Source organism: Cyprinodon tularosa, unplaced genomic scaffold (genome assembly GCF_016077235.1).
Source record: "Cyprinodon tularosa strain WSP-4 unplaced genomic scaffold, ASM1607723v1 ctg557, whole genome shotgun sequence".
Classification (NCBI taxonomy): Eukaryota; Metazoa; Chordata; class Actinopteri; order Cyprinodontiformes; family Cyprinodontidae; genus Cyprinodon; species Cyprinodon tularosa.
The window spans coordinates 222,109-233,697 of NW_024039293.1; the positions used below are offsets into that span (position 1 = coordinate 222,109).

Here is an 11,589-nt window from a genome sequence, read left to right on the forward strand (position 1 = left end):
CATTTTGATTCATTTATCGGTTAATCCAGCCGTTCCCAGGATATGAATGTCTGAGTTGAACTCTTGTTTTCCAGGATGCCCAATAAGGTGCTGAAACCAGAGGACTTTGAGCGGGGAAACCGGGGCTCCTGGAGACCCCAGCTGGGCTTCAACCCCAACAGACAGCAAGCTCACCTGGACCAGTCAGGCTTCAGAGCTCTGAGGTGAGTCACAGATTGTTCCTCACTTGGACGACCTTCAGTACAGAAGAACCTGCATGTGAGGCTCTAAAGGTCTGTTGGGTCGGGTGCCGGAGGGACGCCTAGCTCCTTTCCAGCTCAGATCTCCGTATTGATCAACACTTTACTGCACCCAGCAGCAGCTCAGAAAAAGGCCAGAAACCTTCATTCAGCCTTGAATCTCCTCACTTTCTCTCATAAAAAAAAGAAATTTTTCTCAGATTTTAACCTAGAACATCTTTTTCAGAAAGTGAAGAAAAAATCCATTAAAGTAGGACCACCATCTCCAATAACCATTTAGACTAGAATAAAATTAAAGATATATATAAGGATTTTTAGTAGTTTCTCTTTGGTCCCACAGATTTGAACAATTTCCTGCATTAATAGCAGCATCAATCTATAGAAAAAACCTATTTCTAAGATTTAAAGAAAGCAGAGCAGTCCGAATGCTACGACCGAGTATTAGGGCCAGGTTAGGGATTTGTTTTAATTATTAGAATAAAGTCGTAACACTGCGAGAATAAAGTCGTAACATTGCGAGAATAAAGTCGTAACACTGCGAGAATAAAGTCGTAACACTGCGAGAATAAAGTCGTAACACTGCGAGAATAAAGTCGTAACACTGCGAGAATAAAGTCGTAACACTGCGAGAATAAAGTCGTAACACTGCGAGAATAAAGTCGTAACACTGCGAGAATAAAGTCGTAACACTGCGAGAATAAAGTCGTAACACTGCGAGAATAAAGTCGTAACATTACGAGAATGAAGTCATCATACAACAACCCTTTTCAGAAAGAAAGCTTGGAGCTCCGCCCAGCAGATGATGGCCGACCAGCTCCACCAATCAGCAACCAGTTTGATGCTGCTGCTAAAAGATTTCCTGATTTGTCAAACTGATGCTAAAGTAGAACTTCACATGATGCTCCACATTCCTCATTTTAGGAAATAAACTACGACTTTAATCTCGTAATCTGCGACTTTATTCTCGTAATCTGTGACTTTATTCTCGTAGTATTGCGACTTTAATCTCGTAATATTGCGACTTAATTCTCGTAATATTGTGACTTTATTCTCCTAGTATTGTGACTTTGATCTCGTAATGTTACGACTTTATTCTCGTATTTCCACTTTTTTCTCGTAATATTGCAACTTTATACTCATAGTATTGCAACTTTAATCTTGTAATATTGTAACTTTATTCTTGTAGTATTGCCTCTTTATTCTCCTAATATTGCAACTTTATTCTCGTTATATTGCGACTTTATTCTCGTAATATTGTGACTTTATTCTCCTAGTATTGTGACTTTATTCTCGTAATGTTACGACTTTATTCTCGTAGTATTTCCACTTTTTTCTCATAATATTGCAACTTTATACTCATAGTATTGCGACTTTAATCTCGTAATATTGCGACTTTAATCTCGTAGTATTGCGACTTTATTCTCGTAGTATTGCCACTTTATTCTCGTAGTATTGCCACTTTAATCTCGTAATATTGCGACTTTAATCTCGTAATATTACGACTTTAATCTCGTAATATTGCGACTTTAATCTCGTAATATTGCGACTTTAATCTCGTAATATTGCGACTTTATTCTCGTAATGTTATGACTGTATTCTCGTAACAGAAGAATGATCCCAGCTAATATAGCAAAGCTGCTCTCTGCATTGAACACAGGAGCATCAGACGCATCTGGACTCACTTAACTGGACGTCTGACCTTAATGTGCATCAGAGATGAAGCAGCAGAAGCTTCTTTGCTGCTGAAAGCTCAGTGTGAACGAAGTTCATGGTTGCAGGACTTCACTGTTTCTGGTGGAAGAATTCCTCCTTCTCATTCATTGATCTGCTGCAACTTTCTCTCTTTCCTACTGAGTGGAAGCAAACCCATTTTATCCGCATTACTGCCACCTAAAGGTCTGGAGGGAGAAAGTCGGTGTATGAAGCAAATACAATCACTCGGCCATTCCTCCTTCAGATCAGACATTAAATATTCTGCCGTGAGAATTGAATTGAATAATTTATTAATCCCTGAAAAGAAATTCAGGCATTTAAATACTAATTATTTATTAGTATCTAATCAGAAGGAAGACGAGGTCAGGCTCTACAAGCAAACCGTTAACATAGTGGTTCATTAGTTTAGCAGATTTCTTTCCACATGTAAAGATTAATTAATTGTAAGCATGTAAACTGGGGAAAACATAAAACTAAGCTGCCTTGTTTCTCATTTCTAAATGACGTTCCTGTTAAAGATGTCCTGATTCTAGCTAATATCAGGCGTCCCTGACGTCCTGCGCCGGTCTCAGCAGAACATCTCTTGATGTTTGGTTCTGGGTGTGAAAGAGGACCTGTTGTCCTGTAATCAGCGGCTAAGCTGGAGCTCCTCCATCAGCCAGCTGTGATTACCATCCCAGCTCATTATCCTCATCAAGCAAATGGCGCTGATTGAACATCTGGATCAGTCTGACTGTCGGGGAGGTAATTAAGCTCGGCGCCGTCTGCTGATCCAGGTCAGGATTGCAGCTGATGGGGGCGAACCCACAGCTGCTCAGAGGTCTGAGTCTCATTTAGTTTGGAATTGGTAACCGGGTCAGAGTTTCCGGGTTTTGTTTTGGAGAAGCTGAAGTTCTGTTTGGTCCAAAGAGGATTTTAAACCATCTTTTCTGCTCCTCCAGTCACGGTCTGAACCGGAACCAGCAGTTTGGAGGACAGTACAGCAACGCGCCGCCTCCCAGCAGCTACAACCAGGGGAGCTACAGCCGTCCTGCTCACAGCGCCGGCCACCAGCAGTTCCAACGTAAGACTCCGCCTCCTGCTCCCTGAGCCGGGTCAGAACGGACCGCTGAGTCCGATCAGACCGCTTAGGGCAGGCAGAACGGTTCGCTCTGAATCTATCCTTCTCCTAGCAGCAACCAATGTAGAGTTTGGACATCAACTCTGCTCAGAACCTCACTGTTCATTACCTGACTGTCTGACCGGAAGGCTCCACTAGGGGGCGCTCCTCTGAGCTGGTCATGCTTAGGAGCTGGTTGGTAGGATGTTGCAGATAAAGATGCTCATAATACAACCAGACGTCCAACCTTACAGAGATCAGTCTTTTAAAGGTAACCGTGAGACACAACTATACCGTATGAAGAGATGTTTTCAAAAGAAAACTTGCAGTTTGGCTGCAGGTTCCGGGTGTCAAAGGGTCCGATTGGCTGCCGGTTCTAATTGGCTGTGGGTTCCGGGTGTCAAAGGGTCCGATTGGCTGCGGGTTCCGATTGGGTGTCAAAGGGTCCGATTGGCTGCCGGTTCCAATTGGCTGCGGGTTCCGGGTTTCAAAGGGTCCGATTGGCTGCGGGTTCCGATTGGGTGTCAAAGGGTCCGATTGGCTGCCGGTTCCAATTGGCTGCGGGTTCCGGGTTTCAAAGGGTCCGATTGGCTGCGGGTTCCAATTGGCTGCGGGTTCCGGGTGTTAAAGGGTCCGATTGGCTGCGGGTTCCGGGTTTCAAAGGGTCCGATTGGCTGCGGGTTCTAGGTGTCAAAGAGTCCTATTGGGTGTTAAAGGGTCCGATTGGCTGCAGGTTCCAATTGGCTGCGGGTTCCAATTGGCTGCGGGTTCCAATTGGCTGCGGGTTCCAATTGGCTGCGGGTTCCGGGTTTCAAAGGGTCCGATTGGGTGTTAAAGGGTCCGATTGGCTGCAGGTTCCAATTGGCTGCAGGTTCCAATTGGCTGCGGGTTGCAATTGGCTGCGGGTTCCAATTGGCTGCGGGTTCCGGGTGTCAAAGGGTCCGATTGGCTGCGGGTTCCGATTGGGTGTCAAAGGGTCCGATTGGCTGCCGGTTCCAATTGGCTGCGGGTTCCGGGTGTTAAAGGGTCCGATTGGCTGCGGGTTCCGGGTTTCAAAGGGTCCGATTGGCTGCGGGTTCCAATTGGCTGCGGGTTCCGGGTGTTAAAGGGTCCGATTGGCTGCGGGTTCCGGGTTTCAAAGGGTCCGATTGGCTGCGGGTTCTAGGTGTCAAAGAGTCCTATTGGGTGTTAAAGGGTCCGATTGGCTGCCGGTTCCAATTGGCTGCGGGTTCCGGGTGTTAAAGGGTCCGATTGGCTGCGGGTTCCGGGTTTCAAAGGGTCCGATTGGCTGCGGGTTCCAATTGGCTGCGGGTTCCGGGTGTTAAAGGGTCCGATTGGCTGCGGGTTCCGGGTTTCAAAGGGTCCGATTGGCTGCGGGTTCTAGGTGTCAAAGAGTCCTATTGGGTGTTAAAGGGTCCGATTGGCTGCGGGTTCCGGGTTTCAAAGGGTCCGATTGGCTGCGGGTTCCAATTGGCTGCGGGTTCCGGGTGTTAAAGGGTCCGATTGGCTGCGGGTTCCGGGTTTCAAAGGGTCCGATTGGCTGCGGGTTCTAGGTGTCAAAGAGTCCTATTGGGTGTTAAAGGGTCCGATTGGCTGCAGGTTCCAATTGGCTGCAGGTTCCAATTGGCTGCGGGTTCCAATTGGCTGCGGGTTCCAATTGGCTGCGGGTTCCGGGTGTTAAAGGGTCCGATTGGCTGCGGGTTCCGGGTTTCAAAGGGTCCGATTGGCTGCGGGTTCTAGGTGTCAAAGAGTCCTATTGGGTGTTAAAGGGTCCGATTGGCTGCAGGTTCCAATTGGCTGCAGGTTCCAATTGGCTTTGGGTTCCGGGTTTCAAAGGGTCCGATTGGGTGTCAAAGGTTCCGATTGGCAGTGCTTCCGTTAGACCACGCCCTGGCCGGCCCTTCTGGGTGAAACTGAGCCCAGATCAGCGGTACTGAGGAATGTGCTTGGAGTTGAGTGGACCTTTGTCCTGCTCCCTGGGGTGGGAGGAGGGGTCCGATTAGTGCTGTGGGGCCCGAGCTGTAATGAGACGGTGGAGTGGGCTGCTGGCCCCGGGGCCCCTGATAAAAGCATCCTAACTGATGGGGGGGGTGAAGCTGAAGTTAACGTCTCCTGCTGGGACGGGTCAACATGCAGCCCTGGACCATTTCCTTCTTTCCTTCCTTCTTTCCTTCCTTCCTTCCTTCCTTCCTTCCTTCCTTCCTTCCATTTTCTTATTTCCTCTCCTTTCAGTCTTTCCTTTCCTTCATTCTTTCGATTCTTCCTTTCTTCCATCATCTCCTCCTTTTCTTTCTTTCCTTCCTTCCTCCTTAAAAATTCTGCTGATCTAAAAACAGTATTTTGTGATTAACTTTAGGTCCATATCTGCCTCTAGGAGAACCAGCAGAATCGGATCCCTCTCATGGACGGAGCTCGGTACGGTTCTGGTTCTGGTTCTGTTCAGTGAGCAGAGGCGGGTCAGGGAGGAGCTGATCTAAGCGAACAGTTCTATAGAACCTGCGATGTTCTAGCAGCCGCTGCGTCTTTAGAGCTCCGTCCTTTGTCGGGGGGGTTCAGATGTTCATTAAGGAGATTGACAGGTGTCCACTTGTCTCCTTGTCCTCTTGTCCTCGGCCCTTTGAGCGGCCCGGGAAGAAGAGCCGAGTGTTCTGTGCTCATAATTGGACTCTGACTGGGTGGTCCACTTCAGGAGATCATCCAGCAGGAAGACAATGTCCCAGCAGAGTGACCGACCCAGGAGACCCATCCTCCAGGGGGACGGGACCAGAACCGAGCAGAACCGCCCGCTCTGGTCCAAGCTTAGAACTGGATCTCGGTAGAGAGGTTGGTGGTACCAGAAGTCCTGGTGAGCCTGGACACATTCTGACAGTCGTCTGAGACGGCGCCGGTCCTTCTGAGTCGGCCGGTTCTGACGGGTTTCTTTGTTCTGCAGGGTTCTGGTTCTGGGCGGGTTAGAGGTTCTATTAGCTTAGTTTCTTAGTTTCCCTCTGACCCGTTTTAGGCGCCCTTCACCCCCTGAGCTGAGCTACTTGAGGCGCCCGCCCCGTAAACAAACGCTTCTGCTGCTCGCAGCTGGTCATCGCCGTGGCAACAGTTTCTTTGTGAAGTGCTGCAGGGACGGATTGGAGCCACTTGAGCCTCCAACAATGCGGCGCGCTGAATGCTTCCTTCATTTTCAGAACAAAAACGGCTAATTTGGCGCTGCCCCCCTCCCGGGGCCCGGCCCGGGGCCCGTTGGGAGAGTCCGACAGCTGATGGTTCAGTTTGCACAAAGATGCAGTTTTCATGTCAGGCTGCACGATTTCCACTTTGAATTCATTTTTTGATAAGAAGAAAAACCCAAACGTCCCCAGAACCGGTTCTGACCCTGTTCTTTGTTCCCTGCAGATTCCAGGCAGAACGCCGCGCCGCCGCCCTCCTACGGCGCCGTGCCGCCCCCGTTTCCCAGGTGAGTCCGCTGCCTCCAGCATGGGAACCAAAGCTCCCAGTTCATCCTGCAGGACCCGGTTCTGATCCGATGCTCTGCATCCGTCATCGATGCAGCTGAATTATCGATGATGTCATCACAACTTTTTTCTGCTTTTAACAGGAAGTTTAAAAAAAGGTGTTTTTACTTTAAACTCTAAACATCTGCGACTCTGGCCCGGTCCGGCCCGGTCCGGGTCTGCCTCTGGCTGCAGAACCAGTTTCAGTGAAGGAGGTTTGCTTAGCTTAATGAGGCGTCACTAACGCCGCTGCCTCAGATGGAGGTCGTCGGCCCCTCGGGGCCTTAATCAGAATCCCTCGGGGCCCATTGTGCTGCGGTGGCCTCGGGTCGGGCCTTATTAGCCGTAGCTGAAACAGTTTCTTTATTGGCTCAGAACTCGGCCTCTGAGTGGGGATTATGGCGTCCGATCCGATCGGGCCGCTGCCGGCCGGGTGTGACATGGTTCCGTAATGAGGGATGGGATTCTGCTCCGCCGACGTTCCCGTCTGATCCGGAAGCAGTTCAGGCAGTAGGATGACTTTCTGAAGCCCGAAGGCCCGGTGGGTCCAGAACCGCTGAGACAGAATGATCCGAGCTCAGAAACTTTCCCCAGATTTCCTGAACTTCAGGAAAGGTTCTGTGCAGCAGGATCCGGATGATCCGGATCAGGGATGGAGTTCAGATCGGAGCCTTCCGGAGTTCTGAGAACGGAAGTTTTAAGTTTCCTCGAGACTCTGAGAAAAATGTGACCCAGAATTTCCTTCTAATTCATTCTGGGCCAACGACCCGACCCGGTTTGGGAACCCATACAGACCGAAACGGTACCGGATCCGGGAGCCCCGTTCCGTTAAGGTTGAAGAAGCTCCCACTGAAGGTCGATGGAGGATCTATGATGCTGTGGGCCTGATCCTCCAGAACCTCTGGATGAAAGCAGGTCACTGTAAAAGGTTCTGATGACCCAGAACCTGGGAGTTTGGGTCATCTGGAGAGAAAAGGACCGAGGTGACTGGGACCGGTCCGGTTTGTTTGGTTTTTATTTTAATAAATGAATTTCTTCCCTTGTTTCCGTCTGTTCCTGCATTAAAGGAACCTGGATCGGGTCAGAACCACTGATTCTGGGAAGGCTGAGGGTTTGGACCAGATGTTCTGGGTCTCAGAACCTCCGGCTGTTAACGGGTCAAACCTCTGTGTCCCCAGGCAGCAGCAGTACCGAGGCGGGGGCCACTCTGGGGGCCACGGCTGGGACCGGGCCCTCCAGGCTCAGCCGTCTGCGTACCAGCAGAACCTGAGCCGTGGCGGAGCGGCGCCGGGCGGCTACCAGCAGCGCTACGATCAGCGCCGGGACGACTGGAGCGATCGCCGTGGCAACCGGGGCCAGCGGCAGCAGCATCAGGTAAACCGAGAGCTGCTGGTTCTGAACAATGACCCGGTTCTCCTCACACTGTCTTACATGATCCAGTTTCACCAGAACCACGAAACTCGAGTTCATCTGAACTTTCATTTAAATATATAGAAACATTCAAATGTAAGAAAATCTAAAATAAATAAGAACCGGTTTGGTTGGTCCAAATCAGACTGGACAATCAGAACCGGTTTGGTTGATCCAAATAGGACTGGACAATCAGAACTGGTTTGGTTGATCCAAATAGGACTGGACAATCAGAACTGGTTTGGTTGATCCAAATAGGACTGGACAGCCAGAACCGGTTTGGTTGGTCCAAATTGGACTGGACAATCTGAACCGGTTTGGTTGGTCCAAATTGGACTGGACAATCTGAACCGGTTTGGTTGGTCCAAATTGGACCGGACAGCCGGAACCAGTTTGGTTGGTCCAAATTGGACTGGACAGCCAGAACCGGTTTGGTTGGTCCAAATTGGACTGGACAATCGGAACCGGTTTGGTTGGTCCAAATTGGACTGGACAATCGAACCGGTTTGGTTGGTCCAAATCAGACTAAATGGGACGGACAGTCGGAACCGGTTTGGTTTGGGCCGGATGATCAGAACCATCACAGCAAATCAAGTTCCCAATGAATGAGTTCAGGTTTCGTATTTATTGCTTCTTCCAAACAGAAAATTCCATCATTTTCTGGATTTATCAGATTTTAAATATTTATTTTTTTTCTACCAGAGAATAAGAAAAAATATTTAGATTTGAAATAAAAAATAATTAAAAAAACCTAAAGTTGAAACTTATTTTTTTTTATCATTTTGAACAATTAAATTGTTTTAATAAAAACAGAAACTTGATTGTTTTCACAGCAGAAACATTTGATGTTATTTTAAGGAAAAATAAAAATGGTGTGAAATTATCTGAACGTTTTAAATCTTTAATTTTATTTTATTTTTCCCCAGAACTTCCCATCCAGCAGAGGCTACCCTCCTCCTCCTCCCTCCCAGCGGTACCACTGGAATTAGAACCATGGGTCGGTTCAGGAAATCTTCGGGACGGGAACATTTTTTTAATCCTTTTTTCGTTCACTGTAAAATATTTTCCCTTTTTAAAACCAACTTGTGTAACTTGTGCCGTTTTTTGAAGTTTTATTTCATGAATTCTGTTAAATTTGTTTCCTGGCTGATGGAGTAAAAAAAAAATCCAGATGTTTGATTCTGAGAGAGAAATTCTCCTATTAAAAAATAAAAATTTAAATGAAACAAATGATGCCTGAATAAAATTTGTCTCGATTTTTTTTTATTTTTAGATTAAATTTTTCGAAACAAATTAAGTTATTTTTATTTGAAGGTTAACACAAAAAAAAAAAATCTTCATGGAATATTTGTGAAGGAAAGAAAGTCACGTTTAAAATGAGAATCCACTCAGTTCTGGATCCAGAACCTTCTGGACTAGCTTGTTCCGGTTCTGTTCCTAAATTCTCGGCACTGACCTGGGATCAGTTCTGGATGCTGCTCCATCCGAAAAACAGCCTGCTTCCCTTAAACACTGCATCCCTTTAAATCCAGAAGAAAGTTCGGTTCTGATTGGGTTTATTTTTCCTCCGAACCGCAAAGAAATCAAAGTTTTACGCATGAAAAGCGCAAACCGGGCCGTTCCCCCTCCTGTAATCCTCAGTCTGGACTGTTCTCCGGTTTTTTCTGGTTCTACCAAGTTCGGCCGTACAGTAAATTGGACCCGAGCATGCTGTTGGTGTACTCGATGAGCGCCGCGTCCGTCTGCGCCATGTTGATGTGCGCCTGCAGGCCGAGCGGCGGGCTGGGAGACGCGTCCTCCAGCTCCTCTGTGGACGACAACTGGTTCTGGACCTGCTCGCTCTGCGACACCGCGTCGGCCGAACCGCCCTGTCGGGTCACCGCCTGGTTCGGTTCGCTTCTGCAGCTCTTGTTGGTTTTGGAGAAAATCGGGGAACCGGAGGAGGAGCGGCGGGAGGCCGCGCACAGCCCGCCGGCCTCCTGCTGCTGCTGCTGGGTGGCCTTGTCCTTGGCCTGCCGCTTCAGCTTGTAGCGGTGGTTCTGGAACCAGATCTTGACCTGGTTCGGGGTGAGGTGGATGAGGCCGGCCAGGTGCTCCCTCTCCGGGGCGGACAGGTACTTCTGCTGCTTGAAGCGCCGCTCCAGCTCGAACACCTGAGCCTGAGAGAAGAGGACGCGCCGCTTCCTGCGCGGCGCGGCGTGGAGCGTCACCACGGACTTAGAGCCGGGCTCCATCCCGGGCAGACCCCCCACCATCCCGGGGATGTTGGCGGCGCCGGGAGCGCCCATCAGCCTGGAGACTTTAGTTAGAAACAGGGAAAAAAAAGAAAAAGTTCCACATTTTAACCATAAATGTTTTTATTTGATCGAATTAAAATTTGTTTAAACGAAAAGCATTTTAATTAAAATAAAAAAATTATAATTAACCAATAAAAAAATCGAATTAAAAAAGTTATAGTTAAGATGAAAAAACAAAAATTAAAAAACTAAAAGTTTAAATCGGTTAAAAAAAATAAAACATTTTAATGGAGGTTAGTTTGGGGGAAACTATGCAAACTGCAGCCGGACTCACTGCTCTGGTAGCGGGGCTCCGGGCTGCTGTACCAGGCCGCCGCCCCGCCGCTCCGCACCGTCTCCTGGTAGGACGGCAGCTCCCCGCCGCTGCAGAAGCCTCCCACGGCCCCGGAGAACTGCGGCACTGCGTGGGGGACGTGGTAGGCCGCTCCGTGTCCCAGAGCTGCTGAGGAAGAGGACAGATGGTGGTGATGATGGTGCAGGTGAGGCTGGTGCTGCTGGGGCCCCTGCGGCTGCCGGTAGGCTCCCAGCGGGGCCCCCAGGCTGCCTGCTGCGGGCTCCATCCCTCCGAACCGGCGGCAAGTTTCCTCCATTGGACTCAGGATGTCTGTGACTGAGAAGGGGGTGGAGATCTTTGGGCTAAAGGACATGGCTCGTCCTCCCGGTGCCCTGCAGGTCGGTCCGGCCCAGTTCTCTGTTGGATAGAACCCGTTTGGTTTTGCGCGTCCTCCCTCCTCTGGTGCTGGGAAGAAGTCCATCTGGGGACCGGAGGGCCTTGGATCCACCGGGAGGAGGGGGGGCGGGGCGAAGCGGAGTGACGGAGAAAAGAGGAAAGGTTCGGGTTTTAATCTTCAGAACTTTCTCATCATTCTTTCCTGCAGCTTGGATGAGAAAAGCTGCAGATTTGCAGCAGGAGGCAGAAAATAAAGCTGATCGAAGCTGATCCGGTTCGGTTCCTAAGAACGAATCATTTTCAGGACTCCAACAGCTCATCCGAACCGGCAGCTCCAATAAGTTCTGCTGCAGAACAGGTGAACTGGTTCTCCTCGGAGGTGCGGATCTTTGTTCCGGTTCTTTTAGAACCCGAAAAGATTTTTTTTTACTTGTATTAAATCTATTCAGAACAAATTAAACTCTTTATCTTTATAAATGCATCGAACAGCTGTTTGGTTTTTCTAATATCGAAATTAAATAATTTTTTTTTTTTTTTTTTTACAGCAGATAATAACAATAAATGCTTTCCGTTTTAATTGAACATATTGTTGATGAAGATTCTCAGTCATCCAGGTTGTAGTCGGTCCGTAAAAATTTAAAAAGAAAATTTAAAACTTTTACGAATTTAACATATT

At 48.6% G+C, this 11,589-nt stretch overlaps 2 protein-coding genes across 2 annotated transcripts in view; one reads left to right on the top strand and one right to left on the bottom strand.

The window, feature by feature from the left end:
* Positions 1–9,112, top strand: part of xrn2 (5'-3' exoribonuclease 2) — a 37,854-nt gene extending 28,742 nt beyond the window's left edge. Inside the window, exons 27-31 of the mRNA XM_038305353.1 lie at positions 75–203; positions 2,894–3,015; positions 6,439–6,499; positions 7,715–7,910; positions 8,873–9,112. Coding sequence (XP_038161281.1) covers positions 75–203; positions 2,894–3,015; positions 6,439–6,499; positions 7,715–7,910; positions 8,873–8,935 — 571 coding nt within the window. The 3' untranslated portion in view covers positions 8,936–9,112. The remainder of the gene's footprint in view (positions 1–74; positions 204–2,893; positions 3,016–6,438; positions 6,500–7,714; positions 7,911–8,872) is intronic.
* Positions 9,113–9,525: 413 nt separating this feature from the next.
* On the bottom strand, positions 9,526–11,013 carry nkx2.4b (NK2 homeobox 4b). Its single transcript, XM_038305355.1, has 2 exons — positions 10,518–11,013; positions 9,526–10,245 (listed from the first exon to the last, which is right to left on the bottom strand). The coding sequence occupies exons 1-2, from the start codon at positions 10,996–10,998 to the stop codon at positions 9,617–9,619; spliced, it is 1,110 nt and encodes a 369-aa protein (XP_038161283.1). The 5' UTR covers positions 10,999–11,013; the 3' UTR covers positions 9,526–9,616.
* Between the last annotated feature and the right edge of the window lie 576 nt (positions 11,014–11,589).

Coding starts and splice junctions, on each gene's coding strand:
- nkx2.4b (XM_038305355.1), bottom strand. CDS start 10,998: ATGGACTTCTTCCCAGCACCAGAGGAGGGAGGACGCGCAAAACCAAAC. Junction 10,246..10,517: donor GGAGCCCCGCTACCAGAGCA/GTGAGTCCGGCT, acceptor TTCTAACTAAAG/TCTCCAGGCTGATGGGCGCT.